The sequence below is a fragment of the Vulpes lagopus genome, chromosome 11 (assembly GCF_018345385.1).
Source record: "Vulpes lagopus strain Blue_001 chromosome 11, ASM1834538v1, whole genome shotgun sequence".
NCBI classification, from domain to species: domain Eukaryota; kingdom Metazoa; phylum Chordata; class Mammalia; order Carnivora; family Canidae; genus Vulpes; species Vulpes lagopus.
The window spans coordinates 75887503-75904335 of record NC_054834.1 but is presented as its reverse complement, the minus strand read 5'-3'; the positions used below and the strand labels follow the sequence as shown (position 1 = coordinate 75904335).

At 41.5% G+C, this 16833-nt stretch overlaps 1 protein-coding gene across 15 annotated transcripts in view; it reads right to left on the bottom strand.

The window, feature by feature from the left end:
* Positions 1–1390: 1390 nt before the first annotated feature.
* Positions 1391–16833, bottom strand: part of MAJIN (membrane anchored junction protein) — a 37596-nt gene continuing 22153 nt past the window's right edge. For 12 of the 15 annotated variants that reach the window (XM_041722237.1, XM_041722229.1, XM_041722243.1 and 9 more), the window contains 8 exons: positions 9597–9672; positions 9301–9426; positions 8435–8466; positions 8031–8116; positions 6789–6852; positions 3182–3254; positions 2127–2244; positions 1391–1527 (listed from right to left, as the gene is read on the bottom strand). In XM_041722237.1, the coding sequence (XP_041578171.1) occupies positions 1482–1527; positions 2127–2244; positions 3182–3254; positions 6789–6852; positions 8031–8116; positions 8435–8466; positions 9301–9426; positions 9597–9672 (621 nt within the window). In that variant the 3' untranslated portion in view covers positions 1391–1481. The other 3 variants (XM_041722238.1, XM_041722244.1, XM_041722240.1) reach the window with 3 other exon arrangements.

Genomic DNA, 16833 nt, shown 5'->3' with positions numbered 1-16833 from the left:
GGAAAAGATTCCCCTTGTCAGTACTAGCTGCATGGGCTAGGGCAGGCCAGAGATCAGATCAGAAAGAAGTCTATGGTAGTTGCTACACACACACACCAGGGCCACTGCCTCACTGATTTGCTCAGAGAGGCAGAACCGGCCACATACACCACTATAGCTTGAAGGTGCCTAAGAGCTCATTGAATCCTACCCCTTCATTTTTCAGAAGAGAAAATCAGAACCAGAGAGGAAAGTGACTTTGTCAAGGCTTCACTGTAAGCTAGTCAGAGTCAAAATGGCATGCAGATCTCTAGATTCTGGAGTTGAACCTTTCAGTGGCTTTGTAAAGCAGGCCTTGTTTGGGACAGTAGGACAAAGGCAACGAACGCAACTTGTCCTTATTCCTCCAGTTCCCCTTCAGCCCAATTCCTCTCAGGACCTGGGCCTGTCTACAGCAGCCACATCTCCCTATTCACGGTAAGGCAACCAAAACAAGGGGACTCCAAGGACCTCAACATCCCAGCCCCAATTCTGCCATTCATCATGGGAACCTTCCAGCATGTGACAGACCATCAGCTCTGTTTAAAGACTAGAAGTGACAAGGACTATCTTACAAGGTGGCCCATTCTAATACTGGACATTTATAACAGATTCCTTTGTTCTGAGCTAATTGAGTTTCCCTAAATTCCCACCTATTTGATCTTCTGTGGCCACACAACAGAAGTCTAACCTGTCTGTCCCAGGTCAGCCCTTGGGTTACATGAAGTCAGAGCTCAGGTGCCCTGGTCTTCTCCCTAGGGACCCTAACCTGGGCTGACTTGCAGTTAATATGAGAAACTAAACTAAGTTACTATTAAAAGCCAGAGGGATAGGTGAGTGGAAAGCATTTACCTACTGAGAGTGTGCTTTGGGGTCAAACTGGGTGAATTGGGAATAGATGATATCTTGAGGGTCAGCAGGGCTCAGGAAAGACCCCATTATAAGACCCCATTCCCTAAGCCCTGGCAAGGAGGCTAAGACTAAGGTTTGAGGTCAAGTACAGATCCCACTCTCCCAAAGCATCCTGCCAACAATAACCAGGTAGACCCAAGGGAGGTTTCAGGCATTGCTTCCCTGTATCTTCAGGAAAGAGTTTGCTTTCTCTCTACTTCATGAAATTCAGTCAATAATTCTTCATAAATAATTTATTTTCATTGAGATCCTAAGTAATGGAGATGAAAGACCTAAACTGGCCTTCAGAGCAGTACAGTTCTCAGACCAGAACATTTTAGGAAGTTCTATTCTTTTCTTAGTGTTTTATTTTTATTTTTATTTTTATTTTTTTCTTAGTGTTTTAAATTAAAAAAAAAAATCCATTGTAAAGGGGCAAAGAACAGGGCAAATCAGCAAGAGGACTCTGGGAGCTTGGGGCCCACATTGCCCAAGACTGAAATGTCATACACAGGATGGAATGGGAAGAGTCACTGCAAGAGCACACTCTCCCACTGCTGCATCTGGAAAGCTCACTGGCTGCTCTTTCTGAAGAAGTAGCGAAAGGGGAAGAGAGAGCTGTGGGAAGGAGAGCAGAATGGGTTAAGTTTCTAAAGGTCCCTCCCTTCTCCCAGTCCCATTAGGGCTCCATTACCTAGGGCATTTTTGCTTTGGGGAAACCACTGAATGGATTCAAGTCTGGAGCAGCATTTGAAAAGGTACCCAAATTAGCTTATACTTAGGAGTGGGGCATGAAGAAGGAGAACTGCAATGGGGGAGCTGAGCTCTAGAGAGATAAAGGGATTTGCTAACTGTCTTTTGCAAAAAGGACTCTAAAAACACAGCCAAGATTCAGAGGGGAGAATGGAAGCATTTGATAACCAAAGCATCTGAATGACCCAACAATAAGAATAGTCTCTGCCCAAGCAGTATTTATGGAACGAGGTCCAATTGCTAGGCCCACTGGGGTGGGCTGGATAAAAATGAACAAGACATACAAAGTCTTTATTAAATTCAGTTAGGGCCCTTGTGCTGAGTCTCATTTCCGTCATGTGTCTTGGGGAAAATAGAGATTATGCAGGTAATCTGCTTTCTTTTCTAATTTCCCTGGGAGACTCAATGAGGCAGACTCTGGAGCCAGAGTCTCAGACTGATGGTAGGAGAGACATCTGTCCTACCTTAGAAACCCAAAGAAGCCACCAGTTGCCAGCTCTGTGGGTCCTTTAGGTGGAAGTGGATTGTTTTGCTGCAGTGGGGGGATGATCTGCCCTGATGGGCTGTCCTCTGACTTAGAATCTGCAAGGAAAACAGGGGAAAAGTATTAGTCTGTGGGCTACTTTCATGTGACATCCAGTATGAGCCAAGGGCAGCCTCATACCAAGATTGGTTTGAAGCCAGGTGAATTGTTTGTTCTGACCTTCCCAGTTTCATCTCAGCTCAGTTCTTTTTTTTTTTTAATTTTTTAATTTATTTATGATAGTCACAGAGAGAGAGAGAGAGAGGCAGAGAGAGAAGCAGGCTCCATGCACTGGGAGCCTGACGTAGGATTCGATCCCGGGTCTCCAGGATCGCGCCCTGGGCCACAGGCAGGCGCTAAACCGCTGCGCCATCCAGGGATCCCTCAGCTCAGTTCTGAGATGCTATTCTGACCTTAGAGTATTTTTAGTTGGGCCCCTGAGATTTTTACACTGCTCAAGTCCTAGCCACCTGCCACGGATGGTGTCTTATCATGGAATGATGACTTGTTGAAGAAGTCATGTGCTTAAATCCCTGAATCTGATATCTACAGTCCATACTGAAGCCTTATGCTAGACAACACCTTAACATGCATTCCTAGCCCTTGCCAAATATCCACTGCACCTTCAATATTAACATTAATGCCCTGTAGGAAGATTATTCTCCAACAAGATAGGTGAAATACATCCCTCCCAACCTTTGTGTTAAACTTATTATCCCACATGGAAATGTTTCAAATAGCAGGAGCATCATTTTCACCATTAGAAGCATGGGAAGGACATGCATTATTTCCCTTCACTTCTCTTGGGTGCTGGGTCAGCTTTTACTATTCAAAGGCAGGCCCCAAGACCAGAGGATGGCCAACAGGCATCTCCACGGGAGCAAGGCACATCACCCAGCAAGTGTGCCCAGACTCAGACTCTATGCTGCTCTGCTCATCAGACAACTAAAGAGGACAGGACAATTATTAAAAGAGAATAAATTTCTCAGAACCTACCCTGTTCCTGGACATCAGTGATATTAAATGCTGGGGTCTCTTGCCATTCCTGATGGGTTTTTCCTTCCCTGTTCTGATCAAAAGAAGATCAAGAAAAGTTTTAAACTTTACTCCTATATAGCTTGGTGGTCTGAATGCTATTTGATGGTTGGTGGTTAGTCAATGAAGACTTCACAGGGGAAGTAGTATTTGAATGGGGCCTTGATGGATGAGTGAGATTTTGTCATAATTTCCAGGCAGGGAGATGGTCAGAGAGAACAGGGCATTCTTGATAGGGATATAATGTACAAAGGCAAAGTACCATTAACAAGTAAATGTGATGAGCATGGCTAGAGCTGGGGTGGTGGAAACATGACTACGGCCTAAGCAACCAGCACAGTACAACTCAATCTTCTCCCTGTGCTACTCCTTTATAGAGCTTCTTTTGTACTGTGAAGGGGACATCCTATAATCTGGTTCCAAGCCCACAACATTTTCAGTTGACACCCTGATATTCAGAATCATGGTTCATATATTTAGTATTCTCTGCCAACTGGCCACTACCCTCCCCTAGAAACAACCTGAGGGCCTGACTACCCAGCAGTGCTGGGAAGTTCCTTGAGCCATTGTGCTGGTGAAGAATTCTATAGCAAAGGATTACAGACTGTCAAGGTAGGTCAGCAGGCAGAGGCATGATGAGCCTCTAGGAAAGTTAGGATATAGCCCCCATCCAAAGCAAAAGCTGTATTTCTAAGAGAAGATTTTCCACAAACCCTCAAATTTCAGAACACACAGGCTGCTACCTAAGCCAGATTCCTGTGAAATAGAAAGTGAACTCTGGGGAGGAAGGAAACCATCTCTTACCTCTTCTAAGTCTCCAGGTGTACTGGCTTACAGGGGTACAGCTCTGATTTGTGGTTTGAAGAAATGATTCTTACAAATTTAATGAAACTATGATTTAGAGCTTAAATTTTGCTGCATTGGCCCTAATGAAAGCTTCTACTTAGGTCGGCAGAGGGAAACAGAAGGGCAGAGGCCCCCCAGAGCAGAGGTAAAGATTTCCCAACCAGGGGAGATTCCCCTCACAAAATAGTCTAGCGTTTGTGCTCTTATGAAATCTTGACAGGTGTCTTTTCAGACAAGTGTCATAAGAAAGGAAAAACACAGCCTGAAATAAGACTGAGAGTATCATCTGGGACATCCAATAAGACATTATAAACTTACAACCCAACACAAGGTTGTTCTCTGTATGTTCAGAGCCAGATCTGCTTGGAAGTACAGTTCAGGGAGAGGTGGCAAAAAAACAAAAACAAAAAAACTACACACATGACAGTCTGTTTTACTTCTGAACCATTCATCTGCCCTCCTCCACTTTTTTATCCTTACAAAGTCCAGATCTCTAGTCTGAAGCCTGAAGTAATAAAAGGAATGGGTCTGCCTTTCCTTTCCATTCTCCCCAAAACACCTCTTATGAAACAGAGACCTTATTCAAACATGTGCTGTGTTCTTCTAAGCTTTCCTTGTACCAGCTCCCAGTGGTGTCATGTTCAGACATGACAGTCCACACTGACTGTGAACCTATACTGGGAGTTCCCCAAAGGGGACAGAAAATATTAACCACTGGACCATAGGAGGAAATTCAATTTTTCCAGCTCAAGTGACTTACACTGAGAGTCACTGTGATCACTTAATTCAGGAGAAATCCTCTCTCTGGGAATAGGGTCTACGGTGGAGACCATCACTGGGCTTTGAGTCAAAATCAATAAACATGTTCCTTTTTTTTTTTCTGTTTTTTTTTTTCTAAACCCAGTATCAGGTTGAAAGGTAATTATGTTGAGTAAGAAACCGTGGGTACTGTTCTTCAGGGAGATGATGTGTCAAACTAAGAATAGGAAGGTATGAAGGATAGAGAGTGAGGGAAATGTTCTTTTAATAGTAATTATCTTGGTTGTATAAAGTGTCTTTGTTCTTCAGATCTTCATGTACTCCTGTACTTTCTCATTTCTTTATCTTCCTTCTTGAAAGGATGGGAGTATAGTAGAGGGCAATCATCAGCCTATAACCACTCAGTGGGCCAGCTGGCCTTGGTACAATGGGTCCTCTACCCTGCCTCTACCCACAGGAGCAGAAGTGTGAGTCCCTGAGGGTTCCCTCTTCCCCCAACTATGTGTTAGCATGTACCTCAGCAGCTAACATGATACCTTGCAAACAGGAGGCAGAATAATCACTTAGAAATGAAAATTGCTTTGTATTTCTATGTAAAAAATGTTTTGGGGAAATCCTGTGAACTTGAAGGTGGCCTTAAGTCCTTCATGATCCAGCCTGTGCTGACCTCCTCAGTAACATGTCTGAGCACTGGACTCTAACTAAGCTCCAGGTGCTCTGGCTTGCAGGCACCAAATGCACTCACTGTATGTACTCTTTCCTCTTGGCCTTAGTTGTCTGAACTGCTCTGGGAACTCTCCCTCACAACCACCTAAATTAGGTGAGGCTCTCCGTTGTGGTCCCTTCATTCCTGGTGCTTCTTTTATTCCCACATAGAGCACATCTATCAATAACTGTCTGCCTAGTTTCATACAGTCGGCATCCTGGAGGAGAGCATGGTATTGCTAATACTTGGCACGCAGTAAGTCTGTTGAATAAATGCACACATAGGGGGATCCCTGGGTGGCGCAGCGGTTCAGCGCCTGCCTTTGGCCCAGGGCACGTTCCTGGAGACCCGGGATCGAATCCTACGTCAGGCTCCCGGTGCATGGAGCCTGCTTCTCCCTCTGCCTGTGTCTCTGCCTCTCTCTCTCTCTCTCTCTCTCTCTGTGTGTGACTATCATAAAATAAATAAATAAATAAATAAATGCACACATAGATGCTTGCTCTGTAACTGATCATGTTATGGGTCTTGGGAAGGTGAGGGAGGCTAACTGGGAATGTTTAAATACTTAAGGTCAGAGATACTTTAGAGAGGTAAGTAATAAGTACGAAAAAGGCACAAATAACAGCTATTTCAAGAGGAAAAGAAAATTTAAAAAGTGTTCTTTTAGAGCCTACTTTGGAAAAGCAGCTCTGAAATGGAGGAGCAGCAGATACAGGAATATCTAAAAGGGGAATAAATATCACAAATGAAATCAAATACTATTGGGGCCAGCCCATCACTGCCCTAAATGAAGTTTTCTCTTACCAGTATCCCATGCTGATACATGCCTACCTCATCTATAAAAACTACATGTTCCAAACACACACACACACACACAAACTACATGTTCCCAGGCTCAGACCCCAGTGTAGATGATGGCGAAAAGGTTTCTAAAATGAAGGAATTCTCTACTGGATCACACCACAATTCAACAGACCTGTTTTCTTATCTTACTGCAGAGTATAAGAAGCAGCTTTTTAAGTTGAGAAGAAAAGACCTTTCGACAAAAGGATTCATTGATGTGTATAGTACGTGGCCACTTTTGGGACAGGTTGTGGCAAGGATGGAATGGTTGGATGTTCTGCAGATGGTGAAACTTGAGAATGAATTCAGTCAGTTCAGGCTGTACATAGGATGAAGATGTGCTGGTAATGGAAATCCTGACTGGAACACAGCAGGAACAGCCAGAAGCCTTGAAGCCTCCATTTTGGTGCTTACCCTCCTGGTTTCCATAAGGGGCTTCTTTTTGCTGGGGCTTTGGCTGGAAATCCCGATCTTGGCCCTGAAGTGGGGGGGGGGGGGGGTGGAAAGCCCAGGAAATGTTACTGGCAGCAGCAACATCACCACTTTTAAGCAAATATGGCCCAAATGAATATTTCAGCAGGTTAGCTATTTTTATACCACTCCTGGCCTGCAGAATAAATTGTGTGGCCAAATTCTCTTTGGGTGCTGCTTTAATTCACAGCAGAATCCCAATTTGAGACATTTAGCGATCTAGGGGTTGAGAAAGGGAAAATGTGATGGACATCAGGTAATCAGATTTTGAAATATCTGACTACATCAAAACCCAGAGAAAGAAAAGCTGTGAGGCCTCATCCCCATGGAAAATTCAATCAAATAGAACTGAGCAAAGCTTCACACCTCCAAGTACCTTCACATTCCACCTGGTTGGGAAAGAAATTTCCTAACTCTTCCCTGACATGTGCATTTGGAGGGTAGAGGGGTCAGCTCCCTCATGGTTCACACTCACTGCTCTTGTGTGCCCACATGGTCCTCGGAAAGGAGCAGTTGCTCTGTGAACATGGGCTAAAAGCATGTTGGGCTAGGGAGCAAACCACATCTTGGATTATTCCAGCTGCCTTCTCTGGGGCTAATGAGAACGACTGAATTACCTTACTGACTCACTCTGTCCCTGACAGAGATTCAAAAGAAGAAAATAAGTAGCCTCCACAATAGCAACTTCAACATGTTAGGGATGTGTTCAACATTGCCCCTAATATTGCAGCATTCCATGCAATAATCTTGCAGACATTTACATTTAGCCTATTCTATCTCTTAAGGTAGAGTTCCAAAAGTTAGCTTACTAGTTAAAGTAGGATTATACTTTATTTTTTCCCCACTCTATTGAGGGTTTCTCTATATTCTTGTATAATATACTGGGATTCCTTAAGTCATATGCCTTCTGGTAGTATGACCATATTAATACTCACTGAATATGGATTGGATTCAATTGTATAGATATGATTGCATTTCCTCCCAGCCATTGTCTGATGAACAGAAGAATCCTACTTTGCTGAGGAAAGATTTGTGTTCAAATTGTAGTCCACCCCAGAGAAACAGGCAGGTACCAATGAAGCCCCAAGACAAAAAGTGACTCACTAAAGGATAAAATCAACTGGCAGCAATAGCTGGCAAAGCCTAACAAGAGTGCAGGATTTAGACTCTCTCAACACCACTGACCTGTCGAGCCCTGGCCTGCTGGGGGAGCTGAGCACTTCCACTCGTTTTCGTTTCCTGGCTCCTGCTGCTTTCCTCTCTGTGAGGACCTTCAGAGAAGAACCACACTCCTGTGACTCCTTTTCCAGAGTTGCTCACAGTTCATGAGGGCAGTGAGGACAACTCCCCATCTTTAAATTGCCAAGAGCAACATTTAACACCCGCTTTTCAAGTAAGAATAGATATTCTGTTAGAGACCAGCTCAGAACTCTGGCTATGAAGAAAAAGATGGTCTCATATATACAATTCTGACTGCATCTGAGCAGCGGCCAAAGAGCAAAGTAAGAGGAAAAGATAAGAGCAGGACCTTTTGATCAATACAAGGCAATAAAGGCAATCTTCATCTTGTACAGAAAAGGCAAACTTACCAATCCAAGAGGACTGTCTTTTATTGGTTTCCCTACAACAGGAAATTTGAATGTCATAATGAATCAAGATGCTGTTTCACCTGGATTTCTGGCTATCATTTATTTCTCAGAACTGGTTCTAGACAAAAACCTCTGTGTCTGCCCTTCTCCCTTCTGTCTGGTACCACTTTTGCTAGAGATACAGTGTCTTCAAATTCTCTTCCTCCCCTATTTTAGAACTATTGTCATCTACAAGCTCAGAAGTATTACAGTCATACTGTATTCTAATGATATGCCACTTAAAAGGGAATAGAACTTCAGATATCAGTGACAAATGAATTGGGGAGATATTTTGAGGCAAGGCATTTGCACTTTTTCAAATCAAACTGGCAGGCATCTATTTGTCCCTCTATGAATAAAAATAGCCATAGCCTTCAGAGATTAAAAACTGGGAGACACCTTTAAGATACCCATAAGGTGAAAGTCACTGCACACTCTAAAATGGAAGTATTTTTATATAATAGATCACTTTAATTGAGTGATTACTGTCAGACTTTTTACTACTTTCCATCTACCAGTATTTATATATACTTAATCCTTTTAAGAACCCAACAAGATAGGTGCTATTATTCTTCTTCACCATTTCACAAGAGACACAGAAAGATAAACTAATTCATCTAAGATTATACAACTATTAAGTGGAAAATCCACCAGGATTTAAACCAGGCAGTCTGGCTTGGAGCACTTTGCTCCTAACCTCTGCACTGTGTGGTATTGGGGCCCAGTCTGGCTGACCATTTTGCCATATTGAGCTTGCATTGCTAACCCATGGACATTCAACCTTCCCTATTTCTTCTCTCCACTAACACTTCCATCATTCTACTTACCTGGTGACAGACTTTCATGAAACCATTTCATCTCCACATACAGAGTGAAAACAAATGGATAGGGGACCAAGACAATTTCCCCATGTTTGAATTTCAGGTGGGATATGCTCTCCCATTTGCTTTTATCTGGGAAATGGTGCTAAGGAATGAGGAAAGAAGTTAGTCATGTGAATCCCTCAGTACTATTTTAGGGATAAGGCCATCTCCTTTCCCTGGTTTGCCCTGTGGGTTTGCTTCTTCCATTTGAATCTACAATGTGACTTGCCACTCATTTCTATCCAGAAATGAAAGGATACAGGGAAATATAATGAAGTGCTCTGTAGCAAATGGCTGCAAATTGTCCACGTTTCCCAAGACTACACGAATAGAATCCTGAAAAAAAAAAGTGAAATAACTTTAATATTGTTTGGTCCCAGCCAATATTTCCATTTATACCTGTCACTGCTTTTCACATGCTCTATATTCTATTAAAGCTGAACTGTTTACTGTTTCCTGAACATGTCTTCTGCTTCTTCATTTCTGTGTTCTTGCATAGTCTGTTCCCTCTGCCTGAAATGCCCTTTCTACTAATCAGCCTATGTCCAAATCCTACCTATCCTTTAGGGTCCAGTTCAAAAGCTATCTCCTCCAGAAAGTTTTCCCTGATTCCCCAAGTTGGAAATTAACTATTAGTCTCAAACTTCACAGTAGTTAGTCTTGAGTCTTTACTACATTCTATCCATACTTTATGTTTATTTTTTATGAAGAAATCTCCTTGAGCTAGAATATATACCTGACTTATTTTAGCATCCTTTCTATTTTAGCATCCTCAGTAAATGTATACTGAATGAATGAATAATACTGGTATTTATTGATATATAATTTTACTTTAGCTTAAGCCCAATCTTTTCTTCCACTCTCTTAAAATCTTAATTGATTAGTCTCTAATTAATCCATGCTTATTAGTATATATCAATTAAACAATTTGGTATCATAAAAAGACTACTGGATTTCTATGGGGAAAACATCTGAATTTCAGTCTTAGCTTTGTCATTTCATCTCTCTAAGCCTCAATTTCCTTGTATTAGGGCTCACAGAAGGTGCCTTATTTATCTTTGTATTCTCTGTACTATCATAGTACCTGGCTTATAATTTTAAATTTTATTTATTTATAATCTCTATGCCCAGCATGGGGCTTCAACTCATGACCCTTAGATTAAGAGTTGTATGCTCCACTGACTGATCCAGCCAGGAGCCCCTGGCTTATAATTTTTTTTAAAGATTCATTCATTCATTCATTCATTCATTCATTCATAGAGAGAGTGGGGGGGCAGGGACACAAGCAGAAGAAGAAGCAGGCTCCATGCAGGAAGTCCGACATGGGACTCGATCCCAGGTCTACAGGATCACACCCTGGGCTGCAGGCGGCGCTAAACCGCTGTGCCACCAGGGCTGCCCCTGGCTTATAATTTTAATAGCTAATATTTATTGATAATCACAATAGCAAGTGTTATTGTTTTTACATTAACAGTCACAGAGACCTCATGAAATAGGCACTTCTACTATCTCCATTTTACAGACAATGAAACTGAGACAACGAGAGGTGAAATAATTTTTTGAGGGCTACACAGCTAGTAACGGTAGAGCCAAGATATGAACCCAGGCCCAGTGGGGTTCCAGAGCTTACTCTTTTAACCATTAGGCTCACTGCCTATCAACAAACCTTTTCTGAAAAAATAAAAGAGGATGATAACATCTGACTCAAAACTGAGAGTAAGAATGTATAAAAAGCTCTTTGAAAAATCTGGTAGGATTATAAATGTATACAGATGCTACTATTTATTGAGCTACTTACTGTGTGGTAGGCATTGCACACATCTATTTCTAATCTTCACCAGAATCTTGGAAATAGGTATTATTTATCAACCGCATTGACAGGTAGGCAAACAGGCTCAGAGAAAGTAGGTGACTTGCCCAAAATCCCAGTGTGAAGGCAGAACTTAAATCCAGGTGTGACTGGCTCTAAGTTTACACGCTTTCCACTTTACTATGGTGCCTTGAGCTTTTCTCTGCCCAAATTAATGGAAGCAAAGTGAAATAAACTCTGCTCTACTCACAATTAAAATAAGCAGAAAACTGTTAGGGTCTTATATTAAAATAATTATTATTTATAGCAATGTCTGTGAGCTCCTGTAAGAACCTAGTGCATCTTTCAACACTTAACCAAAGAGCTATACATAAATACAATTAAGGCTATGACTCAAAATTTTAGTTTCACGGAGTTTTGTTTGTATATGTCATTGTGTTCAAATTCTTTGAAATACAGCAGTATATGTCTTCATAAATTAGAACAGTCATAAATCACTGAGTTGTGAAGTTAGAAAAGAAATAAACTAGTTTAGCACTCTCATTTTACTAATGAAGCAATTAAGACCACAAGAGAGAATTATTTGCAAGGGGTCGCATGGCTAATCAGTGGCTCAACACAGATGGAATCCAGGGCCAGCACTCAGAGCTCTAACTCCTTGGGCAATGCTTTTATCAATTTACAAAGCTGTTCATTTGCTCAGTCTTCTTCCTGTGGGAGAACCTAAAGCTGGGTAGAAAAGGAATGAAAATGAAGTGGGAATAAAGCAAATTGCAAATGTTTCCAATTAAAGTGAAGACACAGCAGTCTTGTCTATTTACAGTTGAGTTTCCTGAACGTCAAGCCACCAGGCGGTGGTTGGGAGGGTGAGGTTTCCCAGGGCCCTGGAAGGCGGCAGTCCTCCAGAAGCTTTCTCTACGCCAGCTGCCACAAAAGAGAGCTGCAGAGGGCTGGGAACTCTGGTGGAAACAATAGAACTCAGCCTCAAAGATGCTGACACTTCAACTAGGAGAACTGAGAAAGGATACAGGCTTTAATTTCCCTGGAAAAACAGTGAAGTTTCTTTGCAGAGAAAACATGGCAGGGAGAAGCCAAGTGATCAAATGGAGGTTGTGACTCAGTTCACAGGAAATAATTAAAATCTGAATATGGACATATCCTTGGCTTAAAGAATAACTTTCCCAGAAGTCATCTGCTTCTTTCCCTACCTCAAGCTCCTGGACGATGACTTCCTTATCCTCTATTTCTTCCCCTCTAGAAGGTAAAAAGACAAGACATAAGTAAACCAAGAAGGAAAGCTCTGAAGACAGTAGACTTTATTGTCAGTAGAGAAGACAGCAGAGCAAAAATGACACTTCCAGTGAGCTACAGAAACATGACTAAGTAACAGTTGTGTGTGTTGACACAGGGCTCACGGGAAAAAGAGATCACCTAGGTGGTGTGGTCTGAGACTTGGTAGAAGGCTGTACCAAAGTATCTTCTTTAACCATCCAAGACCTGAAATTCCCATTGTGAGAATTAATAATTTGTTAGACTAGTCGTACTCAAGTGTAGTCTGTGGGCCACCAGGTATCCTCAAGACCCTTTCTTTTTTTTTTTTTTTTTTTTATAATAGTCACATAGAGAGAAAGAGAGAGGCAGAGACACAGGCAGAGGGAGAAGCAGGCTCCATGCACCGGGAGCCCGACGTGGGATTCAATCCCGGGTCTCCAGGATCGCGCCCTGGGCCAAAGGCAGGCGCCAAACCGCTGCGCCATCCAGGGATCCCTCTCAAGACCCTTTCAAGGGATCTCGAAGGGTAAAACTATTTTTATAGTAATTTATAGTAGATTTATAGTAGATGTTATTTGCCCTTTTTTTCCTTGTTTTAACATTTCAATCATTACTGCAAAAGCAATGGGAGGCAAAATTGCTGGTGCCTTTGTGCAAATCTAGCCAGTTGCACTAAACTGTACTAGCAGTTGTGGTAATCCTTACTGCCACACGGGGAAAAAAATTAAATATAAATATAAAAATAAATCAAATATATTAATAATTTTATAAAATCTCAACCCTTAAGTACCTTTTTAATACATTACATGATAAAGTAGAAAGTACTCATAAAGCACTTCTGCTGCAAACTGAAATATGATGATTGTCTTGAGGAAAAGCACTTGTGCAACTGTTTAAATTGCAAACTGAACTAGCTGGTCTTTTCATGGAATGTTATTTTACTTCAATGGCCAGCTAACAGACAAACTATAGTTGTTATTTGGATTTAGGAATGTGACATTTTCTCAAAAATGAACAGTGACCTTATCAATTCAAGAAAAGCAACTGAAAGTGTTTGTGTCAATGATAACTTTTTGGGATTTTATGACAGAGAGAGAGAGAGAGAGAGAGAGAGAGAGAGAGAGAGAGAGGCTCCATGCAGGGAGCCCAATGTGGTACTCGATCTCGGGACTCCAGGATCACACCCTGAGCCAAAGGCAGATGCTCAACCACTGAGCCACCCAGGCATCCCTACTTTTGAAATTTCAAGCAAAAATTTAAACTTTGAAAAATTTCTATCAACCACACTGAGGTTGACAACTTTCAAATATTTTAATGTTTTTCTAAGATTGGTAGTGATATTAGCAAATATGATTTTTTGATATTGTATAATGAAATATGTTGACATTTAAATGATCTATATGTCAGTAAACCAGTATTTTTCAAATGACCACAAATCACATCATGTTACAAAATCATTCTAGGTAAAGATTCATTCACAGAACAAGACAGATCGATGGCTTTTATTTATTTATTTATTTTTTATAATTTTTTTTTTAAGATTTTATTTATTTATTCATGATAGTCACAGAGAGAGAGAGAGAGAGGCAGAGACAGGCAGAGGGAGAAACAGGCTCCATGCACCCGGAGCCCGACGTGGGATTCGATCCCGGGTCTCCAGGATCGCGCGCCCTGGGCCAAAGGCAGGCGCCAAACCGCTGCGCCACCCAGGGATCCCTCTCTCTAGTCTTTAAACAAACAAACACCTACTGCATTAGGGAAGCCTGGTTGGCTCAGGTGGTTTAGTGTCCAACTCCTGGTTTTTGGCTCAGGTCATGATATCATGGGACATAAGATAGAGCCCCCCAGCCAGACTCCGTGCTGTCTGCTTGGGATTCTTTGTCTCCTCTCTCTCTCCCTCTGCCCCTCCCCCTGCTCATGCATGGGCATGCATTCTCTCTTTCTCTAAAATAAATAAATAAAAAAAATTTTTAAAGACTCTCCTTCCGCCTCTCCACCTGCTCTCTCTCTCTCAAAAAAAAAAAAAAACAAAACACCTATGTTAAAACAAAACAACTACCATTTGCTAAGTTTTGATGCAGGGTCAAAAGAATATTCACAATGATTTGTGAAATCTATTACCAAATCTCTATGCTTCCCAACTACAAATCTATGTGGGGCTGGATTTTTTTCATATAACTCAACCCCCCACCAAAAAAAATTCACAACAGATTGAATGCAGAAGCAGATATAATCTAGCAGCCTTCTTTTAAACCAGACACTAATGAAATTTGCAAAAATTTAAAACAATGCCAATCTTCTCATTAATATTTCTCTTAGAAAATATGGTTATTGTTAATAAAAATGTGTTAAGGGATCCCTGGTTGGCGCAGCGGTTTGGCGCCTGCCTTTGACCCAGGGCGCGATCCTGGAGACCTGGGACCGAGTCCCACATCGGGCTCCTGGTGCATGGAGCCTGCTTCTTCCTCTGCCTAGGTCTCTGCCTCTCTCTCTCTCTCTGTGACTATCATAAAATTAATAAAAAATAAAAAAATAAATAAAAAAATAAAAATTGTAACATAAAGATGATTTTTTTGTGTAAAATAATATAATTAAAATTTGTCATTTAACCTCTTGTATCAATTCTAGTATTAATTCACAAAGGTGTCATTATCCATGTATTTCCTTAATTTTTTACTCCCCATAATTTTAAATTTAGTTATTTTAATCTCTATGCCCAGCATGGGGCTTCAACTCATGACCCTTAGATTAAGAGTTGTATGCTCCACTGACTGATCCAGCCAGGAGCCCCTGGCTTATAATTTTTTTTAAAGATTCATTCATTCATTCATTCATTCATTCATTCATAGAGAGAGTGGGGGGGCAGGGACACAAGCAGAAGAAGAAGCAGGCTCCATGCAGGAAGTCCGACATGGGACTCGATCCCAGGTCTACAGGATCACACCCTGGGCTGCAGGCGGCGCTAAACCGCTGTGCCACCAGGGCTGCCCCTGGCTTATAATTTTAATAGCTAATATTTATTGATAATCACAATAGCAAGTGTTATTGTTTTTACATTAACAGTCACAGAGACCTCATGAAATAGGCACTTCTACTATCTCCATTTTACAGACAATGAAACTGAGACAACGAGAGGTGAAATAATTTTTTGAGGGCTACACAGCTAGTAACGGTAGAGCCAAGATATGAACCCAGGCCCAGTGGGGTTCCAGAGCTTACTCTTTTAACCATTAGGCTCACTGCCTATCAACAAACCTTTTCTGAAAAAATAAAAGAGGATGATAACATCTGACTCAAAACTGAGAGTAAGAATGTATAAAAAGCTCTTTGAAAAATCTGGTAGGATTATAAATGTATACAGATGCTACTATTTATTGAGCTACTTACTGTGTGGTAGGCATTGCACACATCTATTTCTAATCTTCACCAGAATCTTGGAAATAGGTATTATTTATCAACCGCATTGACAGGTAGGCAAACAGGCTCAGAGAAAGTAGGTGACTTGCCCAAAATCCCAGTGTGAAGGCAGAACTTAAATCCAGGTGTGACTGGCTCTAAGTTTACACGCTTTCCACTTTACTATGGTGCCTTGAGCTTTTCTCTGCCCAAATTAATGGAAGCAAAGTGAAATAAACTCTGCTCTACTCACAATTAAAATAAGCAGAAAACTGTTAGGGTCTTATATTAAAATAATTATTATTTATAGCAATGTCTGTGAGCTCCTGTAAGAACCTAGTGCATCTTTCAACACTTAACCAAAGAGCTATACATAAATACAATTAAGGCTATGACTCAAAATTTTAGTTTCACGGAGTTTTGTTTGTATATGTCATTGTGTTCAAATTCTTTGAAATACAGCAGTATATGTCTTCATAAATTAGAACAGTCATAAATCACTGAGTTGTGAAGTTAGAAAAGAAATAAACTAGTTTAGCACTCTCATTTTACTAATGAAGCAATTAAGACCACAAGAGAGAATTATTTGCAAGGGGTCGCATGGCTAATCAGTGGCTCAACACAGATGGAATCCAGGGCCAGCACTCAGAGCTCTAACTCCTTGGGCAATGCTTTTATCAATTTACAAAGCTGTTCATTTGCTCAGTCTTCTTCCTGTGGGAGAACCTAAAGCTGGGTAGAAAAGGAATGAAAATGAAGTGGGAATAAAGCAAATTGCAAATGTTTCCAATTAAAGTGAAGACACAGCAGTCTTGTCTATTTACAGTTGAGTTTCCTGAACGTCAAGCCACCAGGCGGTGGTTGGGAGGGTGAGGTTTCCCAGGGCCCTGGAAGGCGGCAGTCCTCCAGAAGCTTTCTCTACGCCAGCTGCCACAAAAGAGAGCTGCAGAGGGCTGGGAACTCTGGTGGAAACAATAGAACTCAGCCTCAAAGATGCTGACACTTCAACTAGGAGAACT